Source organism: Phoenix dactylifera, chromosome 15, assembly GCF_009389715.1.
Source record: "Phoenix dactylifera cultivar Barhee BC4 chromosome 15, palm_55x_up_171113_PBpolish2nd_filt_p, whole genome shotgun sequence".
NCBI classification, from domain to species: domain Eukaryota; kingdom Viridiplantae; phylum Streptophyta; class Magnoliopsida; order Arecales; family Arecaceae; genus Phoenix; species Phoenix dactylifera.
Window position 1 is genome coordinate 4,540,988 of NC_052406.1, and position 19,423 is coordinate 4,560,410.

At 38.1% G+C, this 19,423-nt stretch overlaps 1 protein-coding gene across 1 annotated transcript; it reads left to right on the forward strand.

Annotated features, from left to right (window-relative positions):
• Positions 1–975: 975 nt before the first annotated feature.
• LOC103712530 lies at positions 976–17,495 on the forward strand. Its single transcript, XM_008799080.4, has 5 exons — positions 976–1,417; positions 8,010–8,119; positions 8,201–8,572; positions 8,667–9,453; positions 16,975–17,495. Exons 1-5 carry the CDS (start codon positions 1,168–1,170, stop codon positions 17,046–17,048), a joined length of 1,593 nt encoding a protein of 530 aa, XP_008797302.2. The 5' UTR covers positions 976–1,167; the 3' UTR covers positions 17,049–17,495.
• The last annotated feature ends 1,928 nt before the right edge of the window (positions 17,496–19,423 follow it).

The following is a 19,423-nucleotide window of genomic DNA, read 5'->3' on the forward strand; positions in this document are numbered from 1 at the left end:
TCAATTATATGTCATAGGAAATGAACATAAAATAGGACAAAATGGGGAATCTAAAGTTGGGCATCCAAATAAAGTAAAAAAAATGAGAGAAGAAATTAGAGGAGATAAGTAAAGATAGTAAATCCTAAATATGATATCCCCTTCATTTTTCTCTTCAATATATCCTATTTTTTTAGTCATTAATTACACAATTATTAACCACTCTAATCCTTCTTTATGAAGCTATAACTCACCAAACTATACTAGTATTTTAGAGATTTCTGAGTAGATTTTAATGTTTTATTCAATCCATGATTACCTATCATCCATTTATGACCAGGATGGTCATAACTAGTCCAAACCTGAATTACTTATAAAATTTTTTGGTACTGCATTTGGAAGTGAAATAAAAAGGTGTAAAAGTTAGCTGATCTATTTATTTTATTCTTTTTCACCGCATACTTATTGGACCACATGAGTTAAACTATTTTTCAGAAGAATAAAATAAATTTATTTTGAAATAGAGAACAGTGGAAGTAAATTTATTTATTTATTTATTCAGGTTAACTTACTATGCTTCCAAAAATAGTTTTAGGTTATGATTCTTGATTATTTTAGACTAGATTACAGAACCACCACTGCATGTAAGGCTATAAGAGAAATCAGACGTGAAAGAAAAATATATAAAAAGAGAATAGAGAGTTGCTTAAGGTTGATACGCGCAGTGATTCGAAAGAGGAAGATACGCGCAGGATGCGATAAGAAGAGAGGAGGGAGGGTTGCTTAAGGTTGGACGAAATAGGGAGTTCTAGAACTTGGTTGTGATAAAAGTGGAAAGTAAGGTCGCTTACAGCTAGTTACCAAAAAAATAATCCGTGTTATAATACCCGACGCTTTTCTTCCAGAGAAGATTTTTTATTTGTTTATAGAAAAACTTGATGCGCTGTCCATTTCCCTGCATCCCATTTCCAGAAAGAGAAAAGAGAGAACCAAAAAAAAAAAAAAAAAAGGCAACCTCAGTCACCGTGGAAACTGGCGGCGGTTCCTCTTCCTCTTTTCCCCACTCCATCCCCCCTCCTTCCCTCCCATCTCCTCCCCATATCTCCGACAGCGGCATTAGCAGCGCCTCCAGTTCTTACCGTCGATTGGATCCGAGAAGCAGTTCAAGGGGCGTCCGATGCGCGCTAAATGGGGAAGCCCGAGGAAGTCCAGCTCGATATCCCGGAGGACGGGGCCGGCGGCGGCGGACGTGGCGGCGGACTCGACCTCCTCTGTCCCTGCGCCCCTGCCCTTGCCACGATCGGGAAGGCCTTCACCCTGAGGTGCGCCGTCGTGTTGCTCCTCAGCGCCTGCGTGCTCCTCCCCGCCATCTTCTGGCTGCCGCCCTTCCATTCCCTCCGATCTGGCTTCGTCCCCAGCGACCCCGATAGCGCCTCAGGTAAGATTCCTTCTTGGCTCCTCCTTCCCCTCCTCCTTGATTCTCTCTTAAATTTGGTGTTCTTTGGGCTTCTTTTGGGAAAAAAATAAAATGGCAATCTGTAATCTTGGTGGGGTTTCTGTTTGGGGGATTAGGGATTTTGGGTTTCTTAATTGCATTAGCCGGAATTTCCTCGAGGTTTTTACTCTGATTTTTGTGGGTTTTCTGCCATTTTTCGTTTTGTGGTTGGAAATTTGGTTTATTGAACGGTGCGTTGGTGCAAATTCCGCGTAAATGATCACTGCATGAGTGTTAGATGAAGGTGGATGATATACTGGTGCTGAATTATCTGAATTGCTCCTGCTATTGGCAATTTTTCTAGTTAGTTGTGGACAAGCTGCTCTTACCCCGCTATATTTGGAAGAGAACATCAGGAGTGTACTGGGTTTCTCTTGTAATTGATAGGTTTGACCTGTTGGCTCCGATGCCTCCTGTTTCTTTCCGTGTGGCGAAGTACTTGTTCTGGGCATGTTTAGCGAGCTGGTCACATGGTTTCCTTCTGCATTCATTATCTTTCTTCCTTATAAAAGGGGCTAAAATAGTATATATAATGCAATGGAGAAGGATTGGAGGAAATTTTTAGCTTTTGAGCCCATGTTTTTGAAGTAATTTGCTTGTACTGCATTTGAGAATGGACTTTGTTATTTTAGATCATTAGAAAAAGCTCCTGGACAATAGTGTTGACTGTTCAGTCTAAGTTAAGATATTTTCTTTAGTACCTCCTTTTGTTTGTTGGCCGAGATAGAACACTTTAACTAGTGGTAATCAGAGATACTAGTCAACAGAATCTTTGTACTTGTAATATATGCAAAAGATGTGGTTATTTGTAGAAGGTTTGGCGATGGATTTGATATGGAAGTGCGATAAGCTTTTCCATCCACAAACTTCTTGCATGTTCAGTCAGTTTTCTGCCACTCTGACCTAAATGCTGCTTTGCTCCCTGCCTTTCCTAAGCTTGTGGTGTTGGAAAAGGGAAAGGGAGAGATGTGGAGGTGATGGTAAGATCAGTGCAGCAGGAGGCGAGGAGGCCAGTGAGGTCTAAGTCGGGGTTCATGTGGCTGTGGCCAATAAGTGAGATTGAGGGAGATAAAGAGAGACTCATGGAATTGACCAGTGCAAAACTAACTAGATGAGGAAGAGGTAAGAAGGGGAGAGATCTAGAGTGGGAGGTAGATAAATACGTCAGTCATGGAGCTGGATGGAACAAAACGAAGAAGAGAGGAAGAGTAGCTGACTGAAGTCACTGAACAAGTTGCTCTGACCTTGGCCACCCACTTAGGCAACTTGTCCTTAGGTCCTTCAACTCCGTCCTCAGCAACACAACAAAGTACCTTGTCCCAGGCCCCTGTAAATCTGGTCTGGCCAACAAATGGAGCATCTTCCCCCTACCCGATCTCTCATGCACTCTGACTCTCCAAACAGTGTGGACTCAACCGCCTCTATTCTATGCTCTCAAGCATGTTCTTGTGTACACATGGCTACCTTTAGCCTCATCATTGCTTGGTTGAGAGAGATACAAAGAGAGATAAAGAGACGGGGAGATAAGTAATGCCCCACTCCTCTCCATGCCCCACTATCCCATAGTTCTGCATTTTTGCTTTGAACTTAATAATCGATTGCATTGGTTGCTATGCCTATTACACATTTTGCCTATCCCAATTCCATAGTTGAGATTTAATGGCCTATAGCTCATTCCAGGACAATGAAGGAAATCTCCAAAGATAAACTGAAATTAAACTGAGTGTGTGAAAGTCAATTGTATGATAGATTGAGTTGAAGTTGTCATGAGACAGGATTATTGCTTTTTGCATGAAAGGCAGGTCTTACAATATGAAAGATACAACATATTGGCTACAAGATTCATAATTGTGGATTCAGTTTTAACTTTAATCTTTGATTATCTTGTTATTTATTTTTTTATTGTCTCCTATTTCTTAAGTGAAATACTTTTGTTCATGTGATCCTGTTCTATGACAATTGTTTTGATAAAGTCCATTTTATTTTGATTTACACCTGTATAAATTTGTGGAAAACTCATAGCTTATTGTTATACCCAAGGTTCGCTGTCTCGATACCAGATATTGTACTGGTGCTACATTAGCACTGTGTCGGTATGGTATGGAATTTTTTCAGCATACCAAGGGTCCACGCCATCCATACCGAGTATTAGTACTAAACCAGTACGGTACGGTATACTTCATACTATCCGATTCGGGCCGGTACAGCAAACCATGGTTATACCTTATTATCATGCCTTAAGCATTCATATTCTGTCCCATTTTCTTTCTTTACACCTATTTTGCCATAGGACCTTGCTTTATTTTAATGCAAGAAAGTGATTGATGAGAAAAGAAATTTTGGAAACACTAAAATGAATTCTTCTTATTGTGACAAAGAGGTATTGTAAGAGAAAGGGACACTTAGTAAAAGGAGAATCCGTATTTTTATTTTAGAATACTTACGCAGGTAAAACTCATTGTAAAGCTAGATTTTACTAAATCATTGTTTCTCCAAGTTGAAGGTGCATCACGTGATGAATTACATGTGAACCATAACCAAATCATAATGAAAGTTATATAAATTTGACAGATATGGCATGGATTAACATTAAAATGCAAGAAAATTTCATTATTTAAAAGCATTGAATGTTGAATGTGGAACTTGAACTAGATAGAGGAAGTGCTTTATTAGCAGAGTTTATGATGTATTTATGCATGTGATAGTCTAGTCCTTAGCAGGCTTGGTATACTGCGATGTATGTTTTGATCAAAAATTTTATTTTACAGAGCAACTTATGCACATGCATGTATTGTAATATAAGGCGTGCTAAACCTACTCGTGTAAGTAGGTCTAAAATACATACGCGCACTTAAACAAGCAAACAAATGGCATGAAATACTGTTTCAGGGTCTGCACCAATGAATTGTTTCACCCACCAGCAGTGTGCATGTCAGCTCGACTATGCTCACTGCCACCGTGCGTCCATGGCCCGTTATGACGGGCTTTCGTGGCCCGTTATGGCGGGCTTCTGTGGCTTGACCATGCTCACCATTCTGTCCATTCCCATGTCTTCTTTGACTACTGCTTTGCCTTCCACCGCCACACCTTGCACTCTAGCATCATGAATAGTTGGTGAAATACCCTCAAAAGAAGGTGAAATAGTTGGAGTTATACTCCTAGCTGCATGAAGTCAGTAGGTGGCATGGATAACCAACTGGATAAAGAGGTGTAAGGGGTGCCAATGAAAATCATCATGGTAATCGTTTTTCTCAAGCAGAGAAAAGTGGCATTAGCATTTGTCTACTTGGTGCTAAGAACTCCCTTTGTTTGATTTCCATTCACATTGCATATGGAAGGACTAGGTTTGATCATGACCAGAGAGACAAGGAGACTAACTATGGACCCCAATCATTGCCATTGTCTCTCTGTTGGACTCCTCCATGCCTCGAGCTGTTACCACCTCACCTACGGTCAACAAACATTGTCTCCTTAATCCTCTCTAGCGGGAGATAGAGATCACTTTTCTTTTCTTTTTATTTATTAATATTCGGGAACCATGGCAATACAAAAGGCATTAGTTAGAGTTGCAATAAGGCAACATAAGGGTAGGTGAGATGTGCCAAGCTATAGGCACGTGGTGGTTTGTTAGACCTATATGCATGGGTGCTTCTAGCTTGCCTCTTGTGATATTTGTATGGCTTTATGATATAAATGTCCGCCATATTAATTTGTCAAGATGTGACATTTATATTTGGTTTGTTAAATTATCTAGAGCTTGTGCACTTAGTTGTATATTATTGTAATGAGAGTCGTGGTCCATAAGAAGGATGGACTGTCTTTTTTTATTTTTTCACTAAAAGCAAAACATATAAAACCCCTATACCTTTTTGTAAATACTTATTTTAGTCTTTTATCTTAGTGAAACTTATATTTCATCATAATTTTTGTGGAAGCCACAATTATCGAAGAGAGCTATAGATGCTTGCCAACATGTTAGTGGCATGGATCGAAAGGCAAAATTTCTAAACTCAACCTGTAATGTTTTGGTTTCAGTTGGAGCCGATCTGAAAATGGGTTGGTTTTGGAATTTCAGTGGAAACTGTCTTATGAGAGTAAATTTATTTCTCTTTTGTCATGTCTTCAAATCTGCAGATTCTAAGCCATTTTTACAAAGACTAAACTCGAAATTGGCAGGTTTAGAATCAAAGGTGCTGTTATATCAGGTCAATGGGAATATAAAGAAATGATTTTTTGCGGGCAGATTTAGCCATCCTAGGCTTGAATATGTTTAGAATTTCAAGGGATATTTGGTTAGTTGACTTTACCAAAATAGACAGTTCTGATACCAATTTCTAATATTTTTTGTGAAAGCATGTATGAGATACCAAAATTTGTTTTAATTAATACTGTTTTATGAAAGCCCTAAGAAACCCTGTTTTTAAATGAAGCGGGATTATACTTGATCTGGCCACCCATTTTCTCCTTCCGCTTTGACAAATGTAGATTTGTAACATCGAATGGTTTTCAACAGCTACCAGATCTTTTAAATCTCTCTCTCTCTCTCTCTCTGTGTGTGTGTGTGTGTGTGTGTGTGTGTGTGTGTGTGTGTGTGTGTGTGTGCGCGCGTGCGTGCGTGTGCGTGTGTGTGTGTTACAAACACACACACACCCACACACATGCACACTCACTTTCAATGCCTTCCCTGCCAATTACTTTAGTGTCCTCCGCTTATACTACTTATGCTAGAGCTGACCCCTCCCATCCTCCTAAATACCCAGTTCTTGATAATATCATGCATCTACACGCTTAAACCCTCCTCGTGATTAAATAGTGAATTCTTGTAGCCTCTAGAAATTATGACAACATTTGTTAAAGCAATCAATTGAAGGTAGAAATATGTGAAAGAAATTGTTTTCATAAAATGATGAATATACATAGACAAATATGACTAATCTTGAGCATGCATACGCCACTGGTATTCTCCACATATCTTAGGGTTGTTCACTTTCTGTTTTAGATTGAAACTATATTAATTCAGGTTAGTTCTTATACTATCATTAGATAGCCGAATAATAAATAATCAGTACAAGTTTTCCTTGTATTATTTTACCTTTTCAACAGAATTTGGTTTTAGGAAAACAACCTTCACAAAGCTGGATAACTGAACAGTCCCTTATTGTGTTAGGTTGTCATCAAGTGATGAATGATATATTACACACTAGAGTGATACAAAACATGGTATCTGTCTTTTTTATTATTTTTTTAAAAATAGTTTCCAAGAAATACAACATATTTTTAAATGACATCTCATTTTTCTCCTGCTCGTTATACTTTTCTTTATTTTTCTAATATTTTTATAATTTTCAGAATTTTTTGGCTCAAAATTGCTGATGCTGGATCAGATTCTGAAACTGTCGGAACTGCTGAAATAAAAATATGTAAAGTTATAGAGGAGGTGTAGGGCCGCGTATCGGACTTATGTGGGCCGCTTGGGTCTTCCACTATGCAACTTGTCAGTGTAAAAAAGGTGACCTAGATCATATGCAGGCGGTTAGGAGCTCACATACGTTTATGAGGCTGTGTAGACCACTTCTTGAAACAGTTTCTCCATTATGTTTTCATTTTCTTATTATCTTCAGCATTCACGAGGTACCATGATCTGTTGGGTGGTTTAAGGTATTTCCGCCCTTTATTTTAGATGTCATGCCCTTGTTCTCATCTTGTTCTATTATGTATCATAAAAGCAGATGCATGGATTGCATAAGTTGTTGTTTGATGATAGGTGATTAACGACCATCTTGCCTTGTTTGTCTTTGGTGATTAAGCTGGTGGGATAGAACTTAGTTTTGGATAGCAGTTGGCTTAGTGCACTTAGTCCTTGGTTTAATATATAGAAAATATACATGGTTAGTAGGTATTTTAGGAAATTGAGGACATTTATATATTAGTGTAATTGGAGGATAGTTGATTGCTTAAATGATATTGTAAGTGATCCTTGGGGTAGTGACTCAAAGTAGCACAAATGTGATTTAGCTTTTGATATACCACATAAACTGTATGCACACCACAGGATATTTGTATTAGTCAAATGGGATACACAGAAGTGTGGTATCCAATAACTTCACCTTGAGGTTAGTAGCTAAAAAGATTATATCCAATTAGTTTCTTGATTTTCCAGTAAAGTGAAATTTCTTTTAGTTGATACTTGATAGAGATCTAATAGTGGATAGTTATCTGTGTGATGATATATTGTGGGCTTGTTCTAATCATGTTTGACTGAAGAACACAAATTTTCACATGATGCCCTAGGAAAAGAAAGTTAAAACTAAATGACTGGCTTATGCATGTCTAGTATTCTTTGCACATTACCATTTATTGTTGATGAATTGATCATGTGGCATTTTCCCCCACCCAACATTAGCACATATACACATATTCGTGTACTTTATATGTTCCTATTTAGTTATTTATTTTAATTGCTTCTGTCACTTGAACTTGGAAGAAAATATTGAATTATTTATTTAATGCAAATCTTACTCCTTTCTCTTGTCAGCTAAAATCCAGGCCAGCTTCATTTTGCAAAAGCCAATTTCACTGCTTGCTGATGAAAGTGAAAGACTGGAATATGACATTTATGAGGAAATAGGAGTACCAAATACTAAGGTGTGATGTTATGTTGTGTCCATGGTTTTCATCTATTTTTGCAAGAATGCTTAACATCATTGAATTGAATTATTGCAACAGGTTTCAATTGTTTCCATGCACTCTTTGGCTCCAGCAAACTCTACTTATGTAGTATTTGGTGTTCTTCCTGATTCAAGATATCCCTTAATTAGTTCGCCTGCCTTAAGTGTGTTGAAATCATCTTTGGTAGAGTTGGTCCTCCAACAATTGAATCTATCTTTGACACTATCACTTTTTGGGCATCCGTCTTCTTTTGAACTTTTGAAGTTTCCTGGAGGGATCACTGTGTTTCCGACGCAAACAGCTTCTATCTGGGAGAGAACCCAAGTCCTATTTAACTTCACATTAAATAATTCCATTGTGCAGATCCAGAAGAATCTTGATCAGTTGAATTATCAGCTGAAGTATGGGTTGGATCTGAGAACTGATGAGGTGCCCATCCTATAACCAATACTTATTGTATAACTTCTGCAATTTCTGTTATATATGTGCAACAAAACATTTTAACATCTTTTCATGCTCGCAGATTGTGTATGTACAGCTGACAAATGTGCATGGTTCAACTGTGGCACCACCAGTTACTGTTCAGGCTTCAGTTTTGTCGGATGTTGGGATGAGCAGTCTTTTGCCATATAGACTCAAACAACTAGCTCAGGTCATCAGTGGGCATCATGCAAAAAATCTTGGCCTCAATCACTCTGTTTTTGGCAAAGTAAAGGAAGTGCGATTGTCATCATACCTCCAGCATTCGATCTCATCTCTAGCCCCTAGTTCATCTCCATCTCCTTCCTTGGCACCTTCCCCATCTCCATCTGAGGATATTCCACATACGGCACCAATTTCTTCCAACCCCACTCTCTCTCCTTCTCATGCTCCTTCTCCGTCAACTAATCACCATCACCCGTACCCATGTTTCAATTGTGATGCTTTGTCACCATCCGAAAGTCCAATGTCATATGCACCCGCCCCTGAAAATGGCCCTCAACCACCATTTCTATCTTTGGTTTCACCTGGACCTTCAATGACAAATTCTGCTCCATCTCCTGAAAGGGAGCCATGCCGTCCGCCATCACTTCCTCCTAAAACTTTTCCAGGAAATCATGCTTATGCGCCTGTTCCTTCAGAACATTCACCTTACTCAGCCATTCCTCCACAACACAAACAACTGGGACCAGTTTCCCAGTTGGCCCCAAATCTTTCACCATCATCACCTGCAGTCGCCTATGGAACCAGTCCAGTGAAAGGCAATGGAAGTGGCATGGCTCTAACATCACCAGTTTCTATGCTTTCTCCGGTCTCTTCATCTTCAACATGTGAGTTATTCCTACTAATTAGTTGACATATTGTTAATATAATTATAGAGGAGTTTGTTTAGAGAGGCTCCACACTCCATTTGCATTAATTTCTTGGTAATTCTTTACATTGATTTTCTATGAACAATGATAGTTACATGTTTCATGTAAAGTGGTTGTCTTGATGTCCCATCTAGTGTTCACATGTGAAAGCTTGAAAATCAACATTTCAGAAATGGCATGATAACCAGTTAAACTAGTTATACATGTTTGATCCTTTTTCGCTTCACACTTATTTGAGTGTTGATGGCATAAGTCTTTTATCCGTGTTTATTTCTATCTTAAAACAAGTTTCATAGTGTTTTCTTATTGCCAACCAGAAACTTCTTAACTGCAGAATGATAAATGATTTGGTGAATTGAAGTTGTTGATCAGAAGTTTTTTGCAAAAAAAAGGGCCAGTGTTGTTATTCTTAGTTTTCTAGGTATCTTATGAAGCTCAGCCATGATTAGGTATAAATATGAGTAGGTGACTTCTTTTTAATTTTTTCTTGCACATTTGCAAGTCCTATTAAGCTTTCTTCTTTTGAAATTTATATATAATGGAAATGAGGTTAAACTCTAACATTCCATGCTAAAATGATGCGTTGGTAGTGATGCAGGGTCTCCTAAAGTGATCCCCACATATCTTCTAGATTCTGTTAAGATTGGCTCAATAGCAAGAACTGATGTAGAATGATCCTTAGATTTTACTCATTATTAAGATTTCTTCTTTTCTTTAAATCAAGAACCATGCATATATTCAATATTCATTTAATTATAGAAGGCATGCAGGCATGTTGATTGTAATTTCATTGTTTTCATGACTAGAATATTGTGCTTTTAGATGATGACAGGGTGATCCTATGTTTACTTCATGTTGTTGTCTTGTTTCCAGGGCTCTATAGCAGTGTTTTGTAAGGGTCTGCAATGGATATGTTTGAATTACTTGCCAAGCTAATTTTTCCTACTGTCACTTAATTTTGTTATCTTTAGTTGTTTATAGGATTAGAGTTTGATTTGCCCTAGGTGCTTTAAAGGTATCTTCAACTTCAGCAGCTCCACCCATGTTATAAGCCATACTATGAAGCACTGCCAATGCAAATCTTTTGCAGTCATCTTTTCAATCTGAAGAAGGATACTAAAAAAATTCTCTTGAATTGGTAACTGCAGAGCTATTGAATTTGATCAAATTCACAAATGAAAGAGTAAATGTGGAAATTTGTTAAGGCATGAATGAATGTTTGCTTTGAAAGTGGATGTGGCATTTAAAGAACAGCCATAACAGGTTCTTGATTTCAACCAAAACAAGTATAACTATAACAGGTTCCTGATATCAATTGCGACTGTCAGTGTTGATTAGATATATTTCTGAAGGCTGTTTATACTGTTCCCTAAATCAGGGAACTAATTATAAAAGCCCCCCACCTAAAAGAAAAGCATCAATTATTTCAATTGGTGGAGGCTAGTCTATTCTTTTGGCATTACCTCCTCTATAGCTATCATATTTCTTTTCTTTGCCCAGACTGGCAACTGATGATATACCTAGAGTTGGGAAGAAAACTGAGCAGGGTGAGGACTTTGCTCACTACTGCTTCAGTCTAAGAAGAGCGCTGAAAGTTGATTATATTCTCTTGAGCTAACTTTAATGAGGTCATCTCTTGATGTCAGTTTGGATCATTCAAAGAGATAAAACACATTGTGCTGATCTTTAAGGAATCTTTTCCATCATATCCTTCCTTTTGCCTGGAGGAGAGAGGCAGACTTGTCATTTTGTGGAACTGCTTTAAATTATAGAAACTTGCCAGCAACCAAAGTCTGCATCTTAAGTTATGGGGTTATAACGAGGAACAAATAATTTCATACTACTTCCAAATTTTTGGTTTGAGGGTGGGCCTTGGTGCAATGATAGGATTGCTCTATCATAACATGGGCACATGGAATAGTCTCTCCACACGCAGGGGTAAGGCTGTGTGCATTTGATCTTTCTCAAACCCGATAGACTATAGTGGTGGGAGCCTCGTGTACCGAGCATCCTTTTTTTTTTTCCTCCAAAAATATTGGTTTATTGAAGTGGAGATTATCATCGCCTGTTTGCATGATGCCTTGATATTCAGAATCCTATCTTTAACTTCTCAAACCTTGATCAGTTTTTGCAGAGCACTTTTATGGATGCATGACCATGGAAACCTATTGTCATTGCATAAGGGAGTCAACTGTTTACTCCAGATTTGGGTTTGTTACCATGTCTCAGAAAACTTGTCCTAAGTGAAATTTGAAAACTTATAATAATTATGGATTTTTTAGAATTTCTTCCTAGGCTATTAACGCCAATAAGTGATTGTTCTCTGGCCTTCTATATCCATGACTGGTACTTGAGTCAAGTTTTTGTTCTGTACAGATGTATGCCTGATGGTTCTGTTTTTCGATTTACTATGTGATTTACTTTAATCACTAAGTCTAACATTGCAATTGTTCGTTTTAAGGTCGCCCATGACCTTTATATAGTGATTCTCAGGGTGCATTTGTGAGTTACCCTCGCCCCTCCATTTTATCAATAACTATGTCACTTTTAAATATCTTTCAACTCAGTTAGCATATGTAAAACTACTGTCACATTCCAACTACCCCCAATTTTTTATTTACCTTTAAACTAATCCTACTTCATACTGCTTTACGAGTGATATTCAAATTACCTCTTAAAATGCAGAATTTGCCCCATGTTTTTTAAACACACATTACCAACCCCTCACTTCAACATTTCTGTGCCGAGCTTCTTTGTTCTTCCCTTTAATATCTTCCTATCGCCTTTTAATTTCATTCCCTGACTGAACTTGTAGGTGCTTGAATTAAGCAGATGTAATACAGATGTAGTTGGCACTTATTTAGGCTGAAATTGCCACATCTATCCCCATTATGTAGGACTTATACCATACAACCCAACCACAAGTATTAATTAACACCTTTACACTTCTCTTCTGCGAGTCCACAACACCATCTAGATCCTTTCTTACCCACCATACCATGCATCACAAGAAACACTAACAGCTTTATTCTCAGTAAAAGACTATGTTCTAAGAAGAATATTTTCTTTTTATCCTTATGTGCCGCATGGCTCACCACCCATTCAACAAAAGCATACCAATTCATGGACATGAAATGCTATTTCTCAATCTCGCCTTGATGCAATATTTAAAAACCCTTCAACCACCTAAATCTTCTCTCCACCAACACATATGCGACACTTAGCCCCTCAAAACATCATACATATAGCTCCTTGCACCCATAATTCATCAAAATCGAACTTAGAATATTCATCTATTAAAGATTCTTCCATCTAATACAACAAGTGTCTAGATTGTCTTTTCATGTGTTCGGCCCATGCAGAGCACCATTTTGGCAAAGGAAATACTCCAAAAAAAACTGTCAACTTTATGTGCTTTTCTCCAATATCCCCAAAACTGGAAATCAAATTGACCAAGTCTAGATAAAGCCATTCGTCTACACCCATCTCAATGCTCTATCTTTAAGAAATCTTAAGCCTACACTTACACCTATTCATGGATATCCTTTGCCCTTGATATCATTGATGATCCAAACCATCATTATGTACTAACATCCTAACATTCTCATCCAAACCTTCCATCACATCATAATTTTCCTATATATACTTGCCAAGGAAGAGCCTTTTTTCATATAATCCCTTGAGTAGCTTCTACACCTCTCAAAAATCTAGGGGTTCCTTCTATCGCCCATTTGGCTCATTATGAAAGGATCCCACTCTTCCAAACCTAATTTACCACCGAGGAACGCACAAAAACCTCAAAAAATCATCAATATGCTTAGGAAGTGGGCAACCATAGTTTTGCATAAGATCTCTCCACAGAGCTTCTCCCTTCCACATTGCGTGTCGGTTGCCTAAACAGCCCTTCTTGGAGACTGTTAGAGCATCAAGCTATGACACAAGGATATGGATATGCCAATATGATGAGTCTTGAAAGGGATCGGATAGGATACAAAGATATAAAAATGAATGAATATATATATTTTTTAACGTATATGCAAAAAGGAATATGTATAGTATGTTGTGTTAGCAATGCAATACAGCCCATACTTTATGCAGTAACATTGATATCTACAAAGTCCATCATTTAATCGCCATCCAAATTGATAAACCATAATCCATACTCCAAAATTAACTATTCACCATTGCAAGGTCGACAGTCATTAAAAAATAAAAAAAAGCCCTTTGCTACATCCTTACAGGTATGAGAAAGTATCTCGTGCATATTTCAGAAGTATCCGAATCTTTGTATAAATTTTGAAAAATAGGATACTTAATATGAGTAGGCGACAAGTTTTTTGGAAGTATCTGACAACTATAGGTATCCTATATGTTTGGATACAGAGTCAATGCACTTTGAAGTATTAGTGCTTCCCAAGCATCAATAGGAGCCCAAAGACTTTCTAGCAGTCTACATGCCCTAGTAGAATGTAAATGCATGAGATGTTTCCCTAAACCTGTGGTTGTTATTGATGATACGTAAAGTTTATGCACTTCTTCTCTTTCCCTCACTTTTTTTCCTTTACTACTGTAATTTTTGCTTTACGTTTGCATGCACTAGATAATAACCATCATGAACCCAAGTCTCGCTTTTGTTACATTCAAGACATGCCAACAAGGAATAGGCATGTCTAGTCTCTTTTGATTGTTTGTGTTAGATTGGACTTTAGATGCCTAATCAATAGGCAACAATGCATTGTTCCAATCAATGATTGCCAGATCGACCCGAACTGTGTGGTTCAGCTCATATTGAATGGAACCGGTGCCAATCTGAAATGGTTTAGTAGGTCGCTATAGTTCGGCCTCGTATAATCTTCCCTTCCCCCTAACCTCTCTCGAAGACGAAAAATCTTTCTGTGCCCTAGCTCGGCTGCGCTCTCTTTTGATTTCGGTCGCTGTCGAGAAGGTAGGTCCCCCTCCCCCTCTCTCTCTCGACCATATCGCGGAGCTGGCGATCGAAGGGCTCCAGGTAGAGGTGCTTCCTCTTCCTCCTCTTTGGTAGCGCTCACTTCTCTCTCTCTCTCTCTCGACCGCGTTGCGGAGTTGGCGGTCAAAGGGCTCCAGGCAATGGTGCTCCCTCTCCCCCCCTCTCCAGTAGTGTTCCCTTCTCTCCCTCTCTTTCCCCCCTCCCTCCCAGTGTCTTCCTCCCTGCCCCCCCCTTCCTCTATTCCCTTCTCCCTCTCCCCTGCTCCTTCTTGCTCTCCTTGTTCGGTACATTCTGAAATGGCACAATATGGACTCGTACTGCACCGAATCAGTCACCGGCTGGTATGAGGCCCAATACCTGTTCCATGGACCTTGCTTCAAACACCAGCAGGAGAGTCCACTTCAGAGCACCCTTACTTTCCTTTGTTGCTTATGTTATACAACACATCCACTTTTTCATCTATTTATGTGTCGAGTCCCTTCCCTCAATGCTTAATCCTTGAAGGCTTGGTTCTTGAGCATTTGAGTCCCACAAGACTAGTAAGCCAGTAGAGATTTTTGTGCCTGGGTTGGTTTAGAGTCGGACCTCCATGGCTACAACTAAAACTTATGGTTTGTCGTACCTGGCCATACCGTGCTATACTAGTACTGAATTGAGACTCGGTACAAAGGATGATTGAGTCTCGATATGCTGGATTGACCCCCATGATAGGCATACCAACACTTTATCAGCGTGGTACCGATATGGGGTCCGGTACTGAATGGCGAACCTTGACTGAAGCCTTATGTAACTTTTGGTTAAATAAGCTTTGGGAATTAAAAACCCCTCTTACTAACCCATTTCTGTAAGTAAACATGAGAGATGATTCCTAACCTTCCTAGGAAGGTTGCAAGCCTTCACATGTCCCCTTCCCAAATATATTATCTGGGGATGCAAGCTAATATAAATGCAACACTGGGGTACTTAAAGACCTTGATTTCCTGTGTCAATGCTAAGATGAACTCCATTTTACCAAAAATGTCAAGACTAAGTAATGTCTTTGGATTTGTTGCAGGCAAACTTATTATTCGTATTTATAAAAAGGTACTCTAATGAATGTGAGTTGCAAATGATATAGTTTGATAATACGAATATTGGATCGAGTGCTAAATGTGAAAATTATAAAGGAAAGCCTTGAAGCAGAAATGTGTAAAAATCAGTAGAAGAAAACCATTTTTTAAAAAAATATAGTGGACATAGAAATGAAAGCCCAGCTGAAAATGATGGCTGAGAGAGATGATGTGCAATTAGTTCATCATCTTTCATCTGTCATAAAGAAGAATAGGGAACAGACAATACCCAAGAAAACTAGTTTGGGTGGATTTAGTATTCATGTTGGCATCATAATTATAACATGCTTGATGGAGAAAGTGTATAAAACTATAATAAGGCCCTAATTTTTCTACGATTGAGATAGTCCATCAGCAAAGGGGTCCAAGTATGTAAAATGGGTGTTCTAGAACTTAGAATGCCTAGATGGATGAGGTAAAACCAGGAATTATGGGTTGAGGACATATACATAAGAGAGGGTATAAGAATTGCCGAAATTAATGGCTGTCATGAAAAACTTATTGAGATGGTTTGCACTAATGTAATGAAGATAGAGGCCTGAATAAGGAGAGGTGCTTGGCCTTGTTGCCAAGGGTTTGGAAAGTAGTGGATGACAAAAAATAAACTTTAAAAAACATGGATGGTAATTGTGAAATAGGCTTTAGAAAAGCTTGTGATGGCATCGCATGCAGACATTGATAAAATGATTGTTCAAAGAAGTCATGAAGTCATGGACATGGCTTAATCGCTTATTTGCTAATTGAGCAATCTGGTTTCAGCAGTTAAACAACTGCCACCGAAGGAGCTTTTTTCAGTTCCCTTTTTTCATGTGGGCATATGATCATGATGGTTATTTAATGTTTCGTAAATATGCATCCATGTTTATGTACTGATGGATAATCTTAAGACTTCTAAAGGACCATACACAAATATGCATCCTTGTTTATAGTCATACACAAATATGCACCTGATGGACCCAACTTGATAGGGATGAGACTTGTTGCTATAGATAGGGATGTACATGTTTGCATGTTCTTTTTCACAAGCTAGGAGCTTCTTAACTTGCCTGGTTGCCTTCACAGCCTTGAAGAAAAGTGAAATATAACTTGACAGGACTGCAAAAAACTACCTGTATTTTCCGTTTTCTAAGCAGAATTTAGTTCTAATATTACAAATAGCGGAATGATGCTGCAGATTTAGACCAACAAGTGACTATAGACTGTAAACATTGTAATATTTTACTTTAAAAAGTCTGTCTTGTATATTGTTCATGTAAAACTCTTGCTTGTGTGTCCTTGAGATTTGTCCGTATTTTATTTCTATGTTTGCTTTTGAATTATCTTTTTTATTACGTGCTCTATCTGAAAATTAATTCCATGCACTTTCAATATTAACTGATTTCCTTCTCTGTTTTGATTTCGCAGCTCATGCTGTAGCCTCTTCCCACAGAGAGATATGGCTGATTGTGTGGCTGGGACTTTTGTTCTTCCATTTGTAATGCAGCCTGTAATGATGTGTTACCGTCCTGATAAACTTGTATTGCCTGACTCAAGAGCATTGGCAGTATCTCGAGGTCAGATAGGAATGCATGGTGCTGGTGGAACTGTGGGCTAGAAAATGGAGAGGCCCCCTGCTAGGTAGGATATATATGGTTGGTTTGCGGGGGCCTGAGGAAATTTCAACTAGTGTAGATATGAATGACGGCATATTCGACAGGGTCGAAGCTGCGAAGGTGGCTTGCCTTTTTGACTTCCTCTCTCAACAGAAGTTCTCCCCGAAGGGCCGGAGCACTTCATAGGCAGTTGATGCATTTGGGAGTGCAATTTTCTCTTAACCCCCTTCTGTTGTAAAATAACCTCATGGTTCAATTGTTAAATATCTCAACCAAATATTACATATAAAATCACTGATCTTGTCTTGGAATTGCAAAATCCACCTTCCATGAGTTGCTAGCTGATGCATGCATGCATATAATATGTCCTTCAAGCGATTTGTTTTTGCAATGATATCGCTCTTATTGGATGTGTGACTGATGGCATTCATAAGCAACTATCTGAAGTGTAAAATGATACTTTACCTTTTTGTATTAATGCTCTTGGAAAAAAAATCCAACGTTCAGTTTGTATTGTAGAGCTATATTTTTACATAAAATTTTCAAGGATTTTAATGCGAAAGGTTATCAAAGTTGCCTTCAGTCGATATCCAGTGAGAGAGGCTTTTTGAGAAACATAGAATGAATTGTGCAATTAGTGATTTTCAAAAGGTATTTATACGGTAAACTCTATATGCAGGGAATGGGGCAAAAAAAAATCTTAGTTGTGCGTATCATAGTGGTGAAATTAGGAAAGTTGTGCCCAGGTAGAGATGCTAAGATCTAAGGTTTGCAGAATCAGCTCGGGATGGGCAGTTCAAAAAATATCGGGCCATACCAGCAGTGGACTGGTATGATTTCAGCAACCAAAATGAAAAACATCGATGAAGGGGGAGAAGGAGAAGGAAAGAAAGTAAAAAAGAGAGCACGGAGGAGGAAAGGAGAGAGGGAGAGAATTTACTTTATACCCTCTTGCAATCTTTTGTGAACTTTTACTATATATAATAATACGTTGGACTTAGCATCTTCAACAAGGAAAAAAAAAAAGCTCCCTGAAATCTATTTTTCATTCACAAACTTTTCTTGGGCGCAAGCGCAGTGATATACACATTACGAGGAGATGCTTATAATGCAATAATTTAGATTCACAAGTGATGGTACTTGAACAGTATATCTTAAAGACCATCGTGTATCACAGCCTCATCTAACCCATATTCTTCATAGGTGTTACATACAATAGAAGAATGTAATGGATAAGTCATACGCGATAAATATAAAATTATGGGGAATTTATATATTTCTATACTAAATAGTATGAAATCTGATGTTCATTCGACGTGTTATACAAGTGTTGTGCAAGAAAGTCCACATTAAGCAGGAAAAATATTTTATAATTTCCATGTATCTTTTAGTATTGAAATTTTTGTATATACATGCATATTTCTTTGTCAAAAAAAAAGATAGGTTATGTTTTTCAGGATAGTTTTTTTCCTCTAATATATACCGATATTCCAAAGATTGTTTTCTCTAATAAGATAGACACCACTTATGACTAATATTTTGTAGTAATTGAATAAACTATAGCTACTTATGAATTGTAAATTAATTGAATTTACTAGCAAAAAATCAAAATGCAAAATAGAAATCTATGTAATTATATAATAGTGATGTAAGGTTTATATATCAATGGGATGGCGGAGCATCTTATTATCCTAAGTATTAGGATAGGATACTATCCCAAGTATTAGGATGTAACGAGATAAGAAACAGAAGGAATGGGATGTCTACAGTGATTTTCTAAGTATGACAATGTAGGATATCCCATTTTTTTAAAAGATCAGAACTACTTGTTCCCTGTATTTAAAACCTTGGTATTGACAAAATTAATAACTTAATTCTTCAATTGACATTAAAATGATAAGACAATTTAATTTTGACTTCCTATGTCTTCCATATAGTGAGTGACATGCCCTGAATTCTTTTTTTTTTTTTTTTTAATTCTTGATGATGGCAGTTGACAACAGCGAAGAAGATTCCAGGGCATGGCCATTTGCACAAATATGAGCAGATGCCATGACTATCTGGATCTTCTTTTCCTTCATTTGAAGGTGTTGAACTTGTTAACATTTTTGGGGCGCAAAGGAATGGACCAGGTAAGTGGGGTAAGAATATTTGTAACTAGCATGGCAAGAGTCGTCGCAGCTGAACAATTCTTCTCCACCGAGGAAGCTTAGAGTTGCCAAAATCCCGAGGTTGAAGGAGGAGAGAGCAGAGGAAGAAGA

What these genes read in the sequence shown, in the direction of transcription:
- LOC103712530 (XM_008799080.4), top strand. Translation starts at nt 1,168, where the DNA reads ATGGGGAAGCCCGAGGAAGTCCAGCTCGATATCCCGGAGGACGGGGCC. An exon ending in TAGGAGTACCAAATACTAAG is followed by an intron (nt 8,120 to 8,200) that starts GTGTGATGTTAT and finishes TTATTGCAACAG; the next exon opens with GTTTCAATTGTTTCCATGCA. An exon ending in TGGATCTGAGAACTGATGAG is followed by an intron (nt 8,573 to 8,666) that starts GTGCCCATCCTA and finishes TCATGCTCGCAG; the next exon opens with ATTGTGTATGTACAGCTGAC.